Here is a 22,258-nt window from a genome sequence, read left to right as displayed (position 1 = left end):
TGAGTTACTGGAGTCTGAGGTATGATGAAGACACCCCTCAAGAGGAAATAAAGTGCCCTATTTTTCATCTTGTTCTAAGAAAGAAGCACAACACCTAATGGGTCTTTTCAGGCTTTAGAACCCACTTATCAAGGGCCACAGACGGTTGCTGGTTTTGAGTAGAACTCACAAAAGGAGGAGCTTCACAATGGCTTCAGGCTGAGATACAAGTGTCCCAGAAGATCTCATGGCTAGAGTTTCCCGCACCAGTGAAAGGCACCAGGTGGAGCATCTGACCAGCTTTAACAAGAGTCACAGCAGCAACCCGCAGAACTCTGGATCAAGACCATAACACACACAGGAGATAAGGACACAGCATTTCATTAGCAGCTTCGTCTATAGCCTGGGCCTTGGTAGAAATTGAGTATCTATCCTACCAGGTCTCCAAAGCTACCTATTAGCACCCACACATGGATATTTTCACACTAATAAAGACACAAGATCATACAGGAATAGCAGCAATTCATCATGAAATAAAAGGGGGTTATCTAAAATAGGGTCTTACTCACTTTAAACAACTCAAGTAAGCTGCATACAAAGGAATAAACATTGCCTTGCCATGAACCATGTCACCCGATCCTACTGCCTGAGAGAGCTTTACAGTACCATGAAATACAGCTTGCACATGTCACCTTTGGAGAAAGTGGACATGATTTTTTAGGAATGATGCCATTAAATGCCACTTAGATCTAATCCAGTGGTTACTACATGGTGCTATCTTACCAAGAGCTGGAATTCTTGAGTCCAGGAACCAACAGGAAGAGGTGGGAACGGTCCCACTCCCCATCCCTCCTGATTACCTTCCTGGGGACGTGTGCTTTAAACCTCTGCAATATCAGGGATTTTTAGTCCAAGTACTTGATCTCAAGTGGGAGATCTTCTTCCAAGCACCACAGTGAGAATGCCATAAAACTTAAGCTACTGTTGACATCTAGTCACCGAGGGCTGCGGTATAAAAAGAGATTAACACACCACCAAATATAATTGAACCTAACTGCCATGAGAAGATGGAAACATGGCTGGTACTCAGATGCCTCTCTTGGTGCTCACAAGGGGTTAAACGTAAGCAGGAAGTACAGCACAACTGCCTGAGAGGAGCACAGTGATTAGAATTAAACATTGCAGGAACTGAGAAAGTGGGTCACACAACCATTGAAGCTAACAAGAGGAACAGAAACACTAACTAATGGCAGCAGGGAATAACATGGGTAGTAAAGAAAGAAGAAAATAAATATGGGTTAGCACTTCAAGTCCAACAGCACTGGAAGCTGTCATTCACCCCACTAACTTGGTCACTAATCATGGGCAGGCTGTGCTTGGGTGGAATAAACTCTGAATGCTAATGAGATGGAACAGCAAGAAGTGGACTGTGGTGGATGCTGTCAGACTCCCTGCAACGCTGATTGACCCACTACTCAACTAACTATGAATATCAGCTGCTAAAATTCACAATAGCCAATGATAGATGGACTCAGGCACATAAAGTACCAGTCCCAGACTGGCATGAATCCATGCAGCAATTCGTATTCCAGGGCACCCTAGCGTCTGGACTGATGCTGGTCTCTAGCCAAGATGACAACCCTGCTTTGCTTTCTTCCCTGCTCTAATCTACTTCCTGCAACTCGTTTCTTCTGAGAATTGTCCCCTAATACGTCCAGTTTCTACTTCTAAGGAATTCAACTTAAAACAAAGGAGATCTCTGGAGTAGGGAAGTAGGGAAAATAATAGGAAAATTTCCAGATGGCCAATCAAAATGAAGGGCAGAATATTTAGAGGCAAATATCTTCATTGTCCTTTGAGTTACCTCGGCATCTTGTCAGCTCACATTATGCAAAATGAGTCACTATCCACCTTGCAAATCAGCTGTGAGAATTAAAGAAACAGTATTATAAAAAAAAATCTGTGATAATTTTTTGTCACATGTAGGCATTCAATAAAGGCTACTGTTATTACTAAGAGTAATAGTATTCTTTTAAATCATTCAGAAAGAAGCACAAACTTGTTTACAACTAGCAGAATCAGAAGCAGCATCACTCAAGGGCTTGCTGAACGTGGGTCTGTCCTGCTCGGCATGCAGGGAGCTCTCCTATCATTGCTCTCATCTGTGCAGTGAGTTCCAGCCCACTGACTGCACAGTCCCTGAGGAGACTGGCTTCTGAGGCAGGGAGGAAAGGAAGCAGATTTCAGAATAAACTCTGATTCTATAGTCACTGTTTTGTATTTTATTTTGACTTGATTTAATGTAAGTAAACAGGAGGAAAAATACAAGGTCATGTGTACTGTTTTGAGGACATTCTTTTTCACTTTAAGTTGTTCACTTTAGATAGAATATAGCATGCACCTTTTTGAAATCACACAATTAACATTCTATTATAGATAGAACAGATGACTAAAATGGGTAACTATAGATAGAATAGGTCATTATTATATTAACACCTTACTACTGCTTATTAATACAAAACATTGCTTACCAGTCCTCATGTTTTATGAAGCTTATGTAATTGTAATGCTACAGTAATAAAAGCTGTCATATAAAAAGCTCTGGGCAGAAGGAAATCTGCATTTCAAAATCAAAAAGAATTACTACTAAAACATTTTTTAAAGAAAAACACAAGCATAGGCAAAAGTTATTTAGAGAAGTTATGGAATAAGATCACTATGAAAGAATATTTGTAATCCAAATAGCATGAGTCAAGGTCAACCAAATTATGTACAATAAAAAATTATGTCATGTCCAAATTCTTGGACAATGGTGTGGTGGATACTGTTGCTTGATTAACAAATAGCTGTTTCCAACCCCATCCTCTCATGCTATGGTGTTTGGTGGAGATAATGTCAGATATTCACCTTCCTAGCACCTTATTAGAATCAGAAGTAACTCTATAAAATGTAAGAGAATGCTTTTAGGAAGTTTCTGGAATTTTCTTTTCCTACCGGGTAAAAGAGACACACCCATAAGGAATAATGTCTTCTATCACTACCACCACTGCTCCCTTTATAATATTGACTGTGGTCTAGTTTTAGGCCATAACAGTCATTTGAATCCCTGAGAGGAACATCATAAACAAGCCAAGAATGATGAAGAACAGCAGAAATATCTGCATCTTTTATCATAGCATCAAGTCTCCAAACAACACCAGCTAGTGCCTCTTCTGAATTTCTTACATAATGCTATAATAAATGTCTGTATTTCACACCCTGTCTAGTGGTACACCCTATGGCCCACAGAGATACAATCAATGCCTGGATTGCTATGAAAAGACACTGGAAGCCAATCCAGGCCAACACTAAAGAAGAGACTGACTCTATGTCTTCCCAGATGGTGCAGACAAGTCTGTCTAGTGACAGGTGCTATAAAAGAATACTCAGACACAAAGGTACATGGGTGGCTGGCTGAGCTCATGGATACAGAGCCAAGTGCTGAAGAGCCCAGGTGGAAAATGCTTGGCCTAGCAGACCTAGTAGGGGAAAACTAGACAATCCAAGACAAATGCCCAGGTGAGGGCCAGAGCCAAGACAGGATCACAAACAGAAGACATGGCTTCAGGAAAACGGGTTTCTGTGGCAAGATCTGAACCAAGTTTAGAGGTAGCAGCTGAGATTTCCCAAAGGGAAGTTTATTCCGCCATGAACATTTACAGTACCATATCTTCTAATGAGCAACCCAAGGGTTCCCACACAATATTATATGGAAAAGATGCAACTTTAGGGGAAAAAGATCTCTGTAACACTTATGTAATTGGTTCAGATATCCCAAATTCTGTCCTCCAATTAACACCTGAGTACTTATTCTTTGTAATACCTATGTGTTTGTATATCTTACAAGGAGAGATTTTGTAAGAACAGAAACAATGCTTAATTCATCTTTGCACCTTGATTGCCTAGCAGAGTGCATTGTAAAAACTGATTCAAAAATTTTTAGGGGGCAAAAAATATAGCAGTACAGTATTCAGTGAGCACTTAGAATGTGCCAGGCATTAACACATGATATCTCATTTGTCTCATAGGAGAAACTTGCTATCTTCATGCTCATTTACAAGTAAAGAAAATGGGGTTTAAAGAAGTATATTTCCCCAGAATACACTACTAGAAAATTGTAGACTATATTTGTACCAGATCATCTCCTATATAGAAGAGTACTGTTACTAATGGAAAAAAGTTAGCACATTAATCATTTACACTTCTATAGAATAATGGTATTTTTCTTTCTCTCTCTCTCATAATGAAAAATGGGGCTTTACTTCTACCAAAACTACAGCACTCTGAAAAAACAGTGGGACAAAATTTAGATGATCTAGGTTTGGCAACAATGGCAGATACAAAACTCAAGTAGGATTTATGAATAAAGAATTAATAAGCTGAGTTTCATCACAGCTGGAATTTTCTACTGTACAAGGACACTGTCAAAACATAGCTAGAACTCTGAAAAAAGAGATTGAAGAGGATAACAGAAAATGGAAAGACATCCCTTTCTCCTGGGTAGGAAGATCCAATGTAGTAAAAATGGTCATACTAGATAGACAAATGCAGTCCAGATTGAAATCCCAACAGTGTATTTCACAGACCTATTGAAGAGAAAACCATCAAAAAAATTCATTTGGAACCAGAAGAGACCTAGAATACCAAAAGCCATTCTAGTAAACCAAGACATGACAGGCAGTATCACAATCCCCAAATTGAAACTATACTACAAAGCCACTGTGATAAAAGCAGTATGGTACTGGCAAAGAAACAATGGATCAATGGACCCAATTAAAAGATGCAGAAAAAGCTCCAGACATACTCAGCCACTTTATCTTTTACAAAGGAGCCAACCATCCTCACAGGAAGAAAGATAGCCTCTTTAATAGATGGTACTGGAAAAATTAGGTTTCAACTTGCCAAATATTAAAGCTAGACCCATATCTCTCACCATGCACTAAACTAAAATAAAAATTGTTCAAACATCTAAACATTAAAATGGAAATACTAAACTGGCTGAAAGAGAAGTTACGTAGAACTCTTGAAGACATTGTCATAGGAAAAGATTTCATGAACAATACCTCAGTCTCATGTGAACTAGCACAAAGAATCAATAAATTGTATCTAATGTTATTAAAAAGCTTCTGCCCAGCAAGAGCAACCACCGACAGAGTGAAGAGACAACACACAATATGGGAAAAATTTTTACCAGCTGTTCCTTAGACATTTTTATAACCTGTTCCTCTACCATCTAGAGTATAAAAAGAACTTTTAAACATCACACCTCACAAATTTAGACTCAATTCAAAAATGGGCATCTGAAATGAATAGATACTTCTCAGATGAAGAGTAGAAACATCAAATAAATACAAGAAAAATGTTTAACATCACTGCTCATTCAAGAAATACAAACTAGAACTACACCGAGATTCCACCTCACTTCAGAAAGAATGGCTGCTACCAAGAAATCAACCAATAATAAAGGCTGGTGCGGTTGTGGAGGAAAAGGAACCTTTCTTCACTGTTGGTGGGAGTGCAGATGGTGCAACAACTGTGGAGATTGATGTGGAGATTCCTCAGTAAACTAAGTTGACCCTGCTATTCCCTGTGTATGTTCCCAAAAGAATGAAAGGCATCATATCACAGTAGCATATGCACATTCATGTTTATAGCAGCACAGTTTGTAACAGCTAAAACTTGGAAACAGATGGGAAAAGCCCATCAACTGGTAAGTGGATAAGCAAGATGTGTTTTTTTTTTTCAATAAAAAGGAATATTACTCAACCACGAAGAAAGATCAACTTGAGATATTTGTAGCTGAGTGGATACACCTTGAGGCCATAATGTTAAGTGAAATAAATAGGACACACGTGTATAAATACCAAATCATTTCTCTGATGTGAGAAGTTGAAGGTGTAAATGGGGACCAAAATGTATAATGAATATTGTGAAATAGGAAGAAAATGTTCAAAGAGGAAGGGAAACTATGGAGGGGGGCAGGGGAAAGGAAAGAAGGGAAAGAAAAGATTGAAGGCAAGAAGGAAAAATGGAAACAAAGCTTATTTTAAAAAGTGGGTAGAGGAGTTGAAGGGAGGACAGGGGAATGGGAAAAAATAAGAATCAAGATATGTCATGTATGGGTACAACTTTCAGTGATAAATGTGATCATAAGCTATACCCAAATGTGCCAATAAACTCAATTAATAGAAAGAAAAATAGAGTTTCAGTTCCTAAAACCTTGAATATTATTTTGCTCCAAGGAATAACTCATAGAGTGATGTTTTCAAAAGCCTGGATATAAGGGCAACGAAGTTGCAGAGTCCCAAGAATTGAAGAGGTAAAAGTGGGTATCCTGGGGCATATCTGATGTGTAGGGACAAAAGAGCTGCCTGTCAGACCAGTGAGGCATCATGGAACTGAAGGAGCAATGACAAAGGTGGAACCACCAGTATCCCCGGACCAGAACCATCCCTGGGTTCTCTGTCCCCTTGCAAATTTGCAAATCTTACTGTTAAAATGGATGGGAAAATGATACTGAATGGAAACTAATGTAGAACTTCTGGTCCACAGAATAGGAGACAAGGGACAACTTTGATTAGAAAAATGAAGTCAATAAAGTCAAATGGTGTTTTCAGCAGTAGTCAGGTGAGCATCACATGTATACCTCCACCAGAAACAAGGATGGAAGGAGAGGAAAGAACCCTTTTTCACATGAAATAGGTCACTACTTCATCTCCAACACAGGCCTAATGTGTGTCTCAGTCCTCATAAGCTCCCATTACCTTTATTTTTGGGGGGATAATAATTTCATCTCCAGAAATCCTTCATAGAAATGTAAAACACACTTCATGAGAGTAGCAAGGAGAGCATATTGCCTTAAAAGACACTGTAGTTTGGACAAAATCAGAAGAAAAAAAATAGTCTCAACCACCACCTAATATATGTAGAGAGAGAATTGTAAAGCTGTGCTACAAATTTTTATTATTTTGTTCCCTGTGTCATTAGAAACAAGCAGTATCCTCAAGGAAAACTGGTTTATGTGTGGCGTCCTTATAATTGATTTTTGAATATTTATTTTCCTTGAGAAATATGTTGACCATTAATACTGATGTGTCTTCATTTGGTTATGAAACACCTAGTAGATTAGTAAAGCATCTTCCTAGACATGTATCTGGAGGTTATGGTCATGTGAGCTTGGGTACTATATACAGCCCCTCCTCTATTCCTTACTGCCGCTCTTTTCCTGCTGTGTTTCCCAGCCTCCATGAACTAAGCAGCTTTACTCCATCACACTCTTCCACCACGATGTCTGTGCCTTGGAGTCAGCAGATGATGGAGTGGAAGCAAGGCAAATTCAACCTCTTCTTTAGATTATGGGTGGTAGCTATTGTGTCTCAGAAAGAAGAAAGCTGACTAAAAAAGGAACATGACTGTGTTATTAGGTCTGAGTTAGCAAGTACTCAAAAGATAAGTATTCAGACTCCAGGTTCCTAATGTTTCTCTTGGATTATGAACGAAGCTTCATTAGTTTTACAGTCTCCCCCACACCACCACCACCACCACCACCATCAGCCACTACTGTTGTCTATTGACTTCACTGGCTCAACAATGTTCTTACCAAGAGAATCTGCTATGTCTCCCCAGAAATCATAGATATTGCCCTCTAAGTATAAAAAGTAAAATTGTCTTAGTCTATATCTATATCTACATCTTAGTCTATACCTAAGACATGGGAATTATTAATGGGATAGAGTGTATTTAGGCTTATGATTTTGAAGCCTGGGAAGATCAAGACTGGGTGGTCAGATTTAGTGAGAACTTCATGCTGCTCCCCAACATGTCAGAGAGAAGGCATAACAGCACAAGAGAAAAAGAGTCCAAACTCTCTCAGCAGCTACCTATTTGTGTGAGATGGGAATTAATCCATTCATGAGGTCTCCATTCCCATGGTCAAAATATCCACCTCCCAACACTGCCATATTGAGGAATTGAGGTTCCAACACATGACTTTTTTTGGGTGACATACTGAGCCCATAGAATTTCTCCTCTGGCCCCCAAAATTTATGTCCTTCTCATAAAGCAAAAGATAAATATTGTATCACAATAATCCCAAAGCCTTAACTCATTCCAGCACCAACTCAAAAGTTCAAAATGTAAAATCTCTTCTGAGATTAGCAACAAATTTTTTCTAACTGTAAAACCAAAATAAGTATCTACTCCTAAAATACAATGGGCTTGGGGTCAAGGTATAAGACAGACACTCCTATTACAAAAGGGAAGACAGGCAAAAAGAAATTACAGGCCCTAAGAAATCCAAAACCCAAAGGGGCACTCCATTAAAACTGGAGTAGAGTCTTCTGGTCTATATAACATATCCTGATTATATAGCAGATATCCCTAACCCTGTGTCTTTGCCAGGCACTGTCCATGCTTCAGGCCTCTTGGCTTGGAGTTTCACATTGATGCCTGCACCTTTCTTGGGTAGGGTTAAACACTGCTGTTCTATCTGAAGTTCTGGGGTCTCATGGACTGGGCCTTATTTCCAGGGCTCCACCAGGCATTGCCCTGCTAGGAACTCTCTGGGGTGGCTCTGCTTCTGTGGTAGGTTTCTGACTGGGCCTATTGACTTTATACAACTCCTCTGGAATCTAAGTGGAGGAAACTATATCCTCTGCATGCCTAGAGAATTGGCACCACATGGATAGCACCAAACTTTATGGCTTGAGCTTCCAGAATGGCAGCCCAAGCCACACAGAGTGGCAGCTTCAGCCATGACCTGGATCGAGGAGTGATGCACCAGAGTGCAGAGAACAGAGTCCTGCCCTGATCTGGAGCAATGAGCCAATGGAGAGTCTGCTGAAATTACTCTGCCCTCCAGAGCACAGCAGCTGTGATGAAAGTGGCAGCCTGAAGATCTCTGAAATGCCTTCTAGGTCATTTTCCCATCTTCTTGGTGATTAGTACCTACTTCCCTCTTACTCATGTTAATCTCTTTAGTAACCTATTCTCAGCAACGCCCTTCTTTATTGTCCTGAACACCATTTTAATTCGCTACATAGGCTATTAATTTTCCAAATTTTTATCCTGCTTCCCTTTTAGCTATAAATGTTGTCTCATTTTCCTGTATTCACTTCAAAGGAACCACTTTAAGGTGCTTAAAGTGCTCTTTAAGCACTTTGTTACTTAGGTATTTCTTCTGCCAATATTCACATTGCCACTTTAAGTCCTGCTTCTTATAAAGCCCTCTGGTGTAGAGACAGTTCAACCAAGCTCATTGGAACTTTACAGCAAGGATAGCCTTAATACCAGTTCCCAGTAAAATAGTCCCAGTTCTCCTCTGAGACATCATCAGAATGACCTTAGCTGTCCAAATTTTTATCTGTGTTCCAATTATATAGCTATTTAAGTGCTTCCAGAATTTTCATAGTCTTGTCTTCTCCAGAGGTCTCATCAGAATTTCCCTTTAAAGCTCTTTGGATAACATTCTAGCTTTTTCTAGCATTCACTTCAAAACTGTGCCAGCCTTTGCTCACTGTGTACTTCCAAAGTCACTTGCACATTTTCAAGTATTTGCATAGCAACAGCCCCTTTCCTCTCTATCAAATTTCTGTCTTATTCTGCGGTCTGTGGCTTTATCAGAATTCTTGAGACTGATTAATATATAAAGAAAAGAAAACTCATTTAGGTTTACTGTTCTGGAGCCTGGGAACTCCTAGATAAAGCGATCGTACCCAGCGAGTACCTCATTGTGGCTTATAATATGCTACAAGTCTGAAGGGAAGAGAAGGCATATACATGCAAAACAAAAGCAAGCTATGGTCTATTCATTAAGAAAGGCATAAATTCCATTCATGTGAACTCTACCCCCGTGATCCAGCCCCACCTCCCAACACTGCCACACTGAGGAATTAAGTTTCCAAAACATGAGTTTTTATGAAACACACTCAAGTCCTAGGAAGGATGCATGAGCCCCTGGAAATAAATGACTTCCTTTCTGAGCAGAGCTCTGGTATGCTAAGGGTAATGTATAAAAATCATTCTTAGGGAACTTAGCAAAGGAAAGCTGTGGAGTCCTCTGAGATGGCTGTAGAGTACGCTTCAACCATTTTTCACTATTTATTTCTCCCCTCCTTTCCACGTCATTCTCTTTTATCCTAAAACCTCTAGTTAAAATTTGTCAGTTTCTCGAGTTTTTTAAATTCTTTGCCTTCTCATTAGGGATGTTTAATTTCCTTTAAATTAATATTCTATTTATATGGCATTTACTATTTCACACTGATAATTTCCTATGATCAAAACTATGTTTGACTGACTCAGTGAGGTACTAAGATACAGCTATATACAAGACAAGACAAGAATTCCAAAAGATTACAACAGCCTGGACTAACACAATAATGTTAAATTTTGTTGAGCGAAAAATTGTATATATGCATAAAGCAATCACAAAACAACTGTATTAAATAAAAAATAGATGCTTTATATGGCTGAAAATTTTTACCTCCTGAATATCATCACTAAGGGAAAATATTTTAAAAAGTCACATACCAACGTCACAGTAGTGTGAGTGGCAAATAAAAATATTAATCTTAAACCACATATAAACATAGATGATAGATGCCCTTTGCTCTATCATATATGCTTAGTTCCAGTAGGTTCAATAGCCACAGGGTGGGGGAAAGATCCTGAAGCCTTTTTCCAGTCAAATTTTTTGCCCTGAGAAATCAACAGCTAAAAACACATTAACAAATGTGTTAATGTTAACAAACTCCCGAGAAGATTTAGGCATATGGGGAATGTTCGGATTCTAGTTGTTTAGTGGCTGAGACCCCAGTCTTTGCAGTTACATGTTCAGAGAGTCACATCACTTACCATCTGTATAACTTTGAGCAAGTCTTTGATATTGTCCAGCTTGGGACTGGTTTGCTTCTGCTGGTCAGCAAACTGCCCAAACCAAATGAAATGAAATTTTAAACATGTATGTACCCTCCTGATCTGAAGGCAAGCTGGCAGGTGGCTGACCTAGGTTGAGCCTTATACTATCAAGCTCACACCATCAGCAGAGTCTGGGCTTATTCTCTTTGTGTCTGTCACACTTCTAGACTTGTGGTACATGCAAGTGTCCTTCTCACACTAATGGGAAGAGTGTCAAAGGACAAGCCTACCATTCATGACCCATCCAAACCTCCTCTGTATGTTACCATCTCATCTGCCAAAAGAAGTCATTAGACAAAGACTTATGTCAAATGCTGAGGAAGTGCGCTCTGCCCTCAGATGGCCATGGCAAAGTGTGTGCCAATATACAGTATTACTACAGGGGAAGAGAAAGAAATAATACCAGTGTTTTAGTCCACCACATATCCCTAATATTTTCATGGGTGCAATAACCTTAATGTAAAATATGATAGGAAAAATAATAAATGCCTAAAAATACCCAGGTCCTAATCCTCATAACCTGTGAATATATTAATTTACATGGCAAAAAAGTACTGCATCAAAAATCTTGAGAGAGGAAGATTATTCTGAATGAATTAGATTGTGCCCAATGTAATCACAAAAGTCTATGTGAGGTAAAGAAGGAAAGTGTTTAAAAAGATGTAATAATGAAAACAGAAGCCAAGTATAATACAGAGCCATGATCCAAGAAATTTGGACATCTTCCAAAAACTGGAAAATAAAGGAATAAACTCCCTCCTAAACCCTCCAGAGGTAAAGTAGCCCTGCATAAGCCTAGATTTTAGCCCCATAACACTCAGGCTTCTGACCTCCATAAATATAAAACAATAAATTTGTAATGTTTTAAGTCACTAGGTCTGTGACAATTTGCTTCACCAACAATAGGAAACCAATATTCTGGGTAAGTAATAATCATTGGTCCTTCCTGAACTGTGGGCTTGATTTTTTTATAAAACTATCATGATTTATTGGATTTACAAAACCCCTGCTCTTTATATAAGGGAAAATCATGAGTTCTGCACCATGAAGAAAGGTAGGACAGCTCAGCAAACTCTTAGGATGTAGAAGGGCATCACTTCTGCCAATGCCTCACAAGCACTGAACTGACAGCTGTCAAAAGAGAGTACTCAGGAGATGGCCTTGAGGCATATGTCCTGGAGCCACAATATAGGCAACAGTAGGCAAGAACAGCTGCTCTGTGACTTGGCCTGGCTTTGGGGGTCTTGAAATCAGGCTTGCCAAGCAGCCATTCTATAATGACCCTGCTTGAATCCTTGAAGACCCTCCAGCCAGTCTCTTGACCCACCAACTTCCCCTGAGGTCTTCTCTCTTTCTTAACACGACCTTCATTTAATATCCTTCCCCAATCTGGTGCTCTAATTATCCCCCCATTGTTTCTCTTTCCACTGACCTAAAATAGCATCATTCCCCAGAGCCCTTATTTAACAAAAAGTTTCTCTTTCAAATGAATATATTTGCTTTCACTGTTCACTCTCTATGCACTCCTTAAACCTATACAGTTTTCTTGTAGAAAAGATCTTCAATTCCACACCATTAATTACATAAGAGGAGTAACCTTTTTTATGACTTAAATTTCTTGTTCAGGAATCAATAACTTAAAATGTACTCCTATTATTTACTTTATTAACTGTATGAAAGGGTTATAAGAACTAATATGCACTTATTCTCTCCTGGTGAAATCTTCAGACATAACTTGTCAGTAGTTAGGTGAAATAATGAAACACTAGAAAAATAAAGTTGAGCAGAGAGTTTTCAAATTTTAGATGAATATTTTTTGTGCAAATAAATAAAATTTCCTTAAATAAAATTTTCTGCATGATATTTTATTCAGTTGGTAATTTTATAAATCCCATGATTGAGGGATTGATATATTAATATGCTGTATGAGTTTATAGATTTCAAAATGGTTATATTATGTTTAAGCAAAGTATTTAAAATACTAAGTTTCAGAGAAAATAGAAATTCTTCCAGCATCAATAAGCCCGACAATTAATGTTTATTTTGTCCTGGTGCTATATTGCTTTGCTAAAGTTTGGAAATAAATGTCCCATCTTCAAGCTCACCAATTCTTTCTTCTGCTTTATGAAGTCTGTTGTTGAAACCTGTTGTTGAATTTTTCAGTTCACTTATTGCATTCTTTATCTCTAGGATTTTTATTTGGAATTTTTTCATTTCTAAGTCTTTGTCAAATGTCTCATGTTTTTTATGAATTGTTTTCCAAATTTCATTTAGTTTTCTGTCTGTAATTTCTTGTAATTCCTTGAATTTATTTAAGAGGATTACTCTGAATTCTTTGTCAGTCATTTCATAGATCTCCTCTTCTTCTGGGTCCATTACTGGAGCTCTATTACTCTCTTCTGTTGATGTCATCTTTTTCTGATTTCTCATAATCTGTGTGTCCTTATGGTGATGCGTGCACATTTGATGAGATGGTGACCTCTTCCAACATTGGCAGGTGTTTGCTGGTGGTACTAGACATTTACTAGTTAGTTTAGCTTGGGATTCTGGATGGGCCGGCTGGTTGCAACCCCAGATATTTGAGAATTTCCAGTCAGAGGAAAAAAAAGAAAAAAGAATGAAAACAGATATGAAAAGTTTATGGAATTTATAGGATAGCATCTACAGAGCAGAGGTACAAGTCATTAGTACACAAGATGGATTAGTGAACAAAAAAAGAGAAATATTTTAAGAAATAATAGCAGAAAACTTTCTTGAACATGTAAATATCTAAACACATGAAAATCAGAGGACACCAAACACATTTAATATAAACAAAACTACTAGAGCCATATTGTATTCAAACTATCAAAAATTAAAAGCAAAGAGAAGATCCTAAAAGCAAGAGCAAACAAACAAATAACATATAAGGGAATTTCGCTATATCTAGCAGCAAACTCCTCAGCAAGAATCTCAAGGAAAATTTAAAACTGCCAAACAAGATTACTGCATCTAGAAAAGCTGTCATTCACAAATAGAGAAATAAAAGAATTTCTCAGACAAACAAAATCTAAGATAGCTCATCACCACCAGTCCTTTCCTGTAAGAAATAGTAAGGAGTTCTTCAAGGTGAAAGAAAAAGACACTGACAAATAACATGAAAACATCTAAGAATATCAAACTCACTGGTGAAAGTAAGTACTCAATCAAACTTAGAATCTTCTAATATTTTGGAAGTGATATATAAGCCCATGCATAATTATAGATGGAAGGTTAAAAAGCAAAAGTATTAAAATAATAATAACTGCAATAATTCTTTAAGGTATATACAGTCTAAAGTTGTAAATCATGACATTAAAAACTCAATTATCAGGGAGGCAGAGGGTTTTTTAATGATCAAAGTTAAGTTTAAAATACCTTGTTATAACATTTTTGTAAGCCTCATAATAATAAAAAAACAAAAATCTGTAATGAACACACTAAAAATTAAAGCCAGTGGATAACAACACACTGTTAGATAAAATCACCACAAAGTAAGAAATAGATAATCTAGACAACGATTAACAAAATGGTAGTAGCAACCCTTCTCTATTAGTAATTACCTTGACTATAAATAGGTGAGATTGTCCAATTGAATGATATACAGAGAGATGACAAACCTGTCAGAGACCGAGTGCCCAAACTGCAATCCAAAACACACTTATTTATTGCAAAGCCCCAATACTGTGATTAAACCTGAATATCTGATGCTCAGCTGTTGGGGAGATTTGAGCTCTGTGTGCCCACTAAGGGACATGTGTCATAGGTTCACCACCACTGATACAGAGTGGACGAATGAATTTTTAAACACAAGAACCAAGATATATCATGTAAAGGTACAAGATCCCAATGATAAATGTAACTGTATTGATTGCTTTAAATGTACCAATAAACAATTTTTAAAAAGCAGGCCCATGCTCACTTCGGCAGCACATATACTAAAAAGAGCAGACCCAATCATTTGCTGTGAGCAAGAAACTCACATTGCCTGAAAAGACAAGTAGAAACAGAAAGCAGGGGGCTAGGAAAAGATATTTCATGTAAATGGACACCAAAAACTAGCAAGAGTAATTTCTTATGTAGGTAAAATTGGCTTTAAGACAAATACTATTAAAAAAAGACGAGGAAGGTCATTATATTATGATACAGGGGTCAATGCAGAGGATGACAATTGGTAATATAGAGATGAACCCATTATTTAAATGTCTAAAAATATAAAGCAAACATTCATAGATCTGAAGGAAGAGATAAACTGCATTACAAAGGTAATAGGAGACTTCAACATCACTTTCAGCAATGGATATAACATCCAAACAGACAATATAGATGCATGCAGAATATTCTATTCAACAACTATAGAATAGAAGAACACTCTAGTCAGGTATATGTACATGAAACATTCCCCAGGCAGAAATATCTGTACTCCCACACTTATTACAGCACTATTAACAATAGCCAAAATATGGAATCTACCTAAATCTCCACCAGTTAATTGAAGGATAAAGAACATGTGATATATTTTGGCAATGAAATACTATTCAGCCATAAAAAGAATGAAATCCTGTCATTTACAAGAACATGAATAAACCTGCAGAACATTATGTTAAGCTCAGAATGTAATTTTGTTCATATGTGGAATATTTAAAAGATTATCTCATAGAAGGAGAGAGTAGAACGATGATTTTCAGGTACTTGAGTGACTAATGGGAAGGGGAAGATGAGCAGATCTTGTTGAAAGGATATATAATTATAATTAGGTAGGAGAAACACTATTTAAATGGCCAGAATAAGCAAATCAGTAGAGACTACATGTACATAAGTGATTGTCTGAAGCAAGCAGATTTCGTGGGGAGAAGTTAAGTGGATGGAGGGGAAAGAAACGGGAAATGGCTATGATTTGTTATGGAATCTCTTTTGTGGAGTGATGAAAGTATTATTAATGTGTGTTTATGGTTGCACAACTTTGCAAACATACTTTGTAAAATTATTGGATAGTACCCTTTAAATGGTTGAATTGAATGATGTGTGAATTACATTGTAGTAAAGATGTCATAATTTTAAAAAGTTTAGAAACATCAGGTGCTAATTCCTTAATTATGTGGTAATTCTGCACTGCCTGTAAAAGTTCATTAAGCAATGAAAAATCATCCTGTAGAATATGTGGAATTGTTTAGCATGTTGTTCTGAAGTCTGAGTTCAAACAGATTCATAAAAATAAGTTCAGGCCATGAAAATCAAAGTTGTACAAATTAAAATGCTATTATAATACAAGAGTTCTGATGAATAGGGGAGAGTAGAATTTTCTTACTCTCTGTTCATCAAACTAAAGACAAGAAGGTTTTATTAGATTCACAAGAATTGGATACATCAGTGCTCATGATCAGTCGCGGTTATTGAATTCTGGAGATTTGTACAATCAAGATAAGTATCAGTTAATTATACAGATTATCTTCAGTTCTTGGCCCTTAAGACAAAAGCTAAATTAGAGATAGAAAGGAAGTAAAAGATCCAATAAAGTAATGGCCAACAAAGAAAACAAAACTAGGATAAAACTATAAGCACTGTAGAAATAAACAACTAGTAGTAGGGGCTGTGAGGACAAGAAGAAAACAGAATCTCCTGGAAATGGCAAATGAAATCAAAGTCATATCTGAATTCTTTCCAGAATTGCTTTACACAACCATTCACAATATACAACAGAATATCCATTAAGGTTAAAAATGAGGTTTATTTCTCACAATGTTTAATATAGTGGCTGTTCTATGACAGATATGCAATAAATGCTCATTAAGTGAATGATGCAAGGAACATTAAAGATTACCTCAAGAGAAAGAGTAGGATGGGGAAAGCTAGCAACACTTCACCATGCAAATTCTAGTTCTATACAGTATAGGAAATCTCCAACCAAAAGGGATAAAAAAAGAGGGAAATAACCACTGTAAAACAAAAATCATTGAGTTCATTAACCCAAAGAAAAAGTATTTATTGAGGTCCTACTGAGTATAAGTACTTAAGGCCATGAGCAAGATTAACAATGGGATAACATATGAAAAGTAGTCACAGGACTCTACCGATCTATAATTCTTTAATTGCATATAAATAATATAGCAGTAGTGACAACTCATCTTTGGTGATTTTTCTTTCCTGATATCTTAACAATAAATTACCTGATTTATTTTTTAGCTGATTTCTTAATGAAGTTTCTAGGATTTTTTGGAATTCCATAAAAAATTTTAGAGTTTCTTGACTATTGCAAACTACTTAACAATATTTTCATCAGTGGTTTCTTTTGATATAAATTACATAAGAATTTCTCTGTATAAGTGACATTTTAAATTCTACAATTTAGTGTTTTATACACGTAAGAGTTCAAATTATAATTAATACTATGAATAATAGTATCCCTCATAGTGTTGTCAGGGTTAGATATTTCAATACATATAATAATGTGAGCGGTGCCTGGCATTCAGGCAGTATTTAATAAATGTTAACTACGGTCATTGTTTATATAGAGTGTTCACAAAAATCCCACCATAACCAAGGATTCACCAGGAGTATCACCCTGTTATTTCTGGAATATTATTCTATTGCTAGAGTTAGATTTAGTGAGCCAGAAATGGACAGGAAATATTGCCAGAAACACGTATAGATACCATCCATCTCAAGTTACTGAGCAATGTTGAGCATCAGTTTTGCTTGATGACAACCAGGTCATCCTCTTCCAGTGTTCACCTCAAGTCAACTAACTGATAAATTAGGGTATCAATAGCAAACAGAAATGCCACGACAACCTTTGTTCATTTTTGAATGAATCTCATCAAAAGAACACATCGTTGATTAATACAATCTTCTTCATTTTCCTCAGTAAATATGAAGACATAAAGAAATTAAGAAATACTTTTTACTGGGAAATTTTCCCTATTATATGCTACATAAATGATTTTCAAACTTAAGCATTTCTAATAAATGCATATTTCCAGGCCACAACTAGATTCAAAGTTTCCAGATTTCCAAATTAGCTTCTAAGCATTGTATTTTTTATGACCTCCATGAGAGATGAAAATTTTAACCACCTGGATCTAAAAAGCCATAATCTAAAACAACCAGAAACCCAAGAGAGCTTCGCCTATAAAACCACCTCTACAAAGCCCACCTGAGCAGCCAGGTGACCTGTCTTTCTTTGTTTCTTTGTTCCATCGCTTAACAACCTTAACTAATATTGTACTTCCTCAATTACCTGGGATTGGCAAATGAAATAGACATTTGTTCTGCTATCACTTTTATAGATGATATTCTACATAAGTTGTGATGAAAAGTAATAGTGCTGAAAAGTAAAAATGTTTTGAAACAAATCATTTCAGTAATTATTCTTTGCATGATTGAAAGTTTTGCAAGTCACATGTCAATGTTTTATGAAACAGGAATAAGAGAGTGAAAAACAGAGGAAGAAAAGGGATTTCCTGGGTTTTTGACCCAGGTAGAGCATATATTTAGGGCTTCCTCACAAATTTCAAGTGCCTTAAGATGTTAAAATGGGCAGAAATGCCGGACTCTTCAATCACAGTTCCTTGGTCAATAAGACTGGCCAAGCATTGGAACTTTAATTAAATACCCATGATACCAATTGCTCACTTTTCTTCCCCGAAAGGAATCACTGAGTTACAGTTATATGCACAAAGATTTGCTGTTTACTTTGCAAGACCTACAGAAAATATGCAGAGCAGTGCGTATGGGAGGAACTGAATGTTAACCTCTGTTTTCAGCTTCTGTGGCTTCTCTGCTATGGTGCATTGTGAGGTGCCCTTGGGGACCTTCTCAGTCATCCTAAGACAAAGCCCTAAGACTTGAGTTACCCGCTATGACGTGCATCCCTTAGAAAAAGACTAACATTCAAGTTAATTCTCTCCGTGATGTTGCATAAATTGCACTGCACAACTCAAAGGTGTGACATTCACACAGACAATGGTTAGCATCTTAGATTACAGCCACTGGCAGCCCTGACCCAGATGTAGGGGCTCTTTGTCCTAAAGAAATTCCAGAATATCTGCTTGATACTACTGGTGCTAGTGATGATGAAAAAAACAAAACATAATAACTAAATTTTGTGATTACCTACAACATTCTGCTTACTTTAGACATATTATTAAGAAAGAACAAGATGAGGGGGAACCTGATTAAATATCAGACTTTAAGGAAACTGCCCTTTTAAAGCCATGGATAAATGGAATTGAGTTAATTATACAGTTTTATTTGACTTATTCTCACAAATGCGCATAAAAATATGCAAGTGAATATAACCTAATTTGGCATTACAATTTTTACTTTGGATTTCTTTTATTTTTTATTTGTGAAGTAACATCACTATCAGGGTGAAGACACAGAGAACAGTTTTTCTCTTGTAGGTTTGGAAGATTTAAGAGACTTACTCATAAATGATAGTTTTGGGGGAGACATGAATAAGATGAAAATCAAAGTACTGAAACCCAGCATACAGTTTCATAAACAACTCTCCAAATCAGGAGCAATTCAAATAATAGCAAGCCAATTTAAGCACAATAAATGCAAACATTAACTTAATTGTTACAAAAGATCTTGGTCTGCACCTTGACAATTAATAATTTTTACCTTGGATGAAACTCATCCCACTAGTAGTACCTTAACCTAACAGTCTCAGATCCATAAATCTATGCAAGATTTCTCTCTATGAAACATGGACATCTGGTTTGTTTTTTTGTTGTTGTTGTTTTGTTTTTTACTTTTAGTTCACACCCTTAATATGCAAAAATTGATCATAGGTAAGCGTTACATACAAAAAGAAACTTTGATTTTAATTACTTTTTTCTTTAAAATTTAATTTTTTTTAAATCCTCATGATTTGACCTTTTCAAAAACTTTCTTTGAAATAAAATATTTTCAAGTACCTTTTGCTAAAATCCTTTCTCACTCCCCCCGCCGACGCCGAGTCCTTATATAATCTAGAGGCAAGCATGAATAATTTATCATGAGATCTTTTTATTTAAGTTTTGAGAATGATCTAAAATGGCATTCTAAACATTTCTTTAAATGGCATTCTAATGAAAATTATTGGTTTGATACCATAAGCATAGTGATTATAAATTCAATTGTGAAAATAATGAGGACTGCTTTTAAGAAAATGTTTTGCCAATAATTCCAGGGAATTTGAAATACTTCTTTCATCATTAGATTATTGTGAAAGACTTCAGGATCTAAATAATATAACCATATATTAGTGTAAAGTATCCACTATATTTTAAGGACTATTATTTGCTATAAAATCTGGACCTTGGTGTCTACTTTTATAGAGGAATAGCTTTTTTGAATATGCCCTAGAGTTTTTAATGGGAAAATTAATGGAGAAATGGTTCCACAACTTCCTCCGGTATGGGAGAAAGCACAGTATGTATCTTCAAAAAATTCCCATTGAATCCAATCCCACTGTGTTCACGCTCTTAACATTTTCTATAGAAGTGATGACAAATGCTATACTGGTGATTTAAAGGTGCTAAACTAGGAAGAAATTAATTAAGTTTTGCTGAAATACCTTCAGCACTACAGTCTGTCTCCTTTCTTGGCTAAGTATAGATGTTGTTTTACTCATTATATACCAGAAGAAAAGCTCACTTGAATGTTAGAATTTTGGCTCCGAGAAGTCAGCCTAGCTCTCCAAGAATAATGATCCTGTTTTGAATGGGTGTTGGTAGAGACCGTCAGTCTCTTAGATGGGCAGCGTCTCATGAAGTATGGAGGAGCCATGAATAAGAGAAGCTGTCTTAAACTGGAGGACTGAAAGGTGTTCAGATGGTCAGGAACAAAGCTCAGGAGGAGGGAAGTGTACTGACTTACCTGTAATACTTTGGTCAAATTGTTAAATAGAGCTTGGCCTGCACTCACTTTGTATCTGACGCCTCTGACTGTGCCATTTTTGCTTAAAATGTTGACTCTTCTTGTACCAAAAGCCTTCTCACTAGCAGCCCTCGCTAGCACCAGCAAGTTATCCTGATCATTCTCAGGTTCATTGCCTTCTGATCCTATGTGGCCGTTCTGCTGTCCGTCAGACTCACTGAGCCCATCAACCCCACAGATACTGGCACATTCAGAATCCAAAGAGGCTGAGGGCTGCCCATCTTCATAAACTTCCTTCAGAACTCGCCCACTGTGAGATGATGCGATTCGAAACCGGACTTTCCGTGGTCTCTCACTTTCTGGCTTCATGTCCCTTTGTAGCATGGTCAGCTTCTCCCACTGGAACAGTTCACATCATTCCGGATCCATTGTTAGTGTATTTACTCATCCACTTGCCACTCATCGATATCAAAACTGAATTCTAGTGACAGAAGTCCTCCTATGAAACTAACATTGAAAGTGAAGAAGATTCCCAAGAACATACACTGCATCTCTACCTTTAATAATGAATGCATGTGTGTGTGCTATGGTTACCTTTAAACTAAAACCTGCAAGGTGATCCCGGCCTTTAAATATTAAATGACCATTGCAGATCCTTTAATAGGACAAGTGCAAGAAAGTGGCATGTAATAAAACAAAAAAATGTATGGGGCAGGGGAATGAAAGGCTCATACTTTGAAGCTGATACTGAGTGTTGAAAGAAGTTTAGCAGCAAAAATGGCTCTACCATCTATTGCTCAGACTATAGAGATCAGAGGTAAAATATAGACTCAGATTTGTGGGCTAGGATATGACACAGAATTCTCACCATGCTAATTTCTTCTTCCAGTCTTACTAGGTGATCTTTCAGAAAGGGAAGGGAAAGTGCTGCACAATACATACTTCTACAAAGATTCTTGGTAAATTATCAGTTGGACTCCATCTACACTGTATAAGATGGTTTTCAATGTATATCTTAATGTTCGAGTAGTCTTGCTAAAGAAGCTTTTGAACAGACTGGGGAAAAAAAAGATAACTTTTGGTTAATTGCACTCCCACTTCTGCTAGTAGAAAGTGTGGTTCTCTCTGGTGTAAGAAGGGTTTCAGAAAAGTATCATGGAATAGTGAGGGAAGAATGGAAAATTCTCTAGGCCAGCCAGATCAGCCAGAGCATCCAAGTGATCAGCATTGATACATATTACATCCAAGTCACCCATGCATGCAGAAGGGCCCTCTGTCTACTGTGCTCAAAGTATTTTCTATCACTTTGGCGAGTGCCTGAGGAACCTCTTAAGTTATAATGTCATGGTGAAATGTGTTCCGTAGCAAGCTTCAAGCTGTCTGCATCTCCAAAGGGATAGTAAGCAGCTAACCCAGGTACAGCATTTCAAGTTTTGTTGTTTCT

The 22,258-nt window shown here is 37.1% G+C and overlaps 1 protein-coding gene across 2 annotated transcripts in view; it reads right to left on the bottom strand.

Annotated features, from left to right (window-relative positions):
- The window catches only part of Grxcr1 (glutaredoxin and cysteine rich domain containing 1), a 220,689-nt gene that overhangs the window by 92,208 nt on the left and 106,223 nt on the right, over positions 1-22,258 (bottom strand). Inside the window, exon 1 of one of the 2 annotated variants that reach the window (XM_010625164.3) lies at positions 20,815-21,201. The exons of the other annotated variant lie outside the window; for it this stretch is intronic. Coding sequence (XP_010623466.1) covers positions 20,815-21,198 — 384 coding nt within the window. The 5' untranslated portion in view covers positions 21,199-21,201. Of the gene's footprint in view, positions 1-20,814; positions 21,202-22,258 lie in introns of those variants that run through there. 2 annotated transcript variants of the gene reach the window in all.

This window comes from Fukomys damarensis, unplaced genomic scaffold, assembly GCF_012274545.1.
Source record: "Fukomys damarensis isolate Sample0158 unplaced genomic scaffold, DMR_v1.0_HiC HiC_scaffold_35, whole genome shotgun sequence".
Lineage (NCBI taxonomy): Eukaryota > Metazoa > Chordata > Mammalia > Rodentia > Bathyergidae > Fukomys > Fukomys damarensis.
The sequence above is the reverse complement of the archived record's forward strand: the minus strand, read 5'-3'. Positions and strand labels throughout refer to the sequence as shown.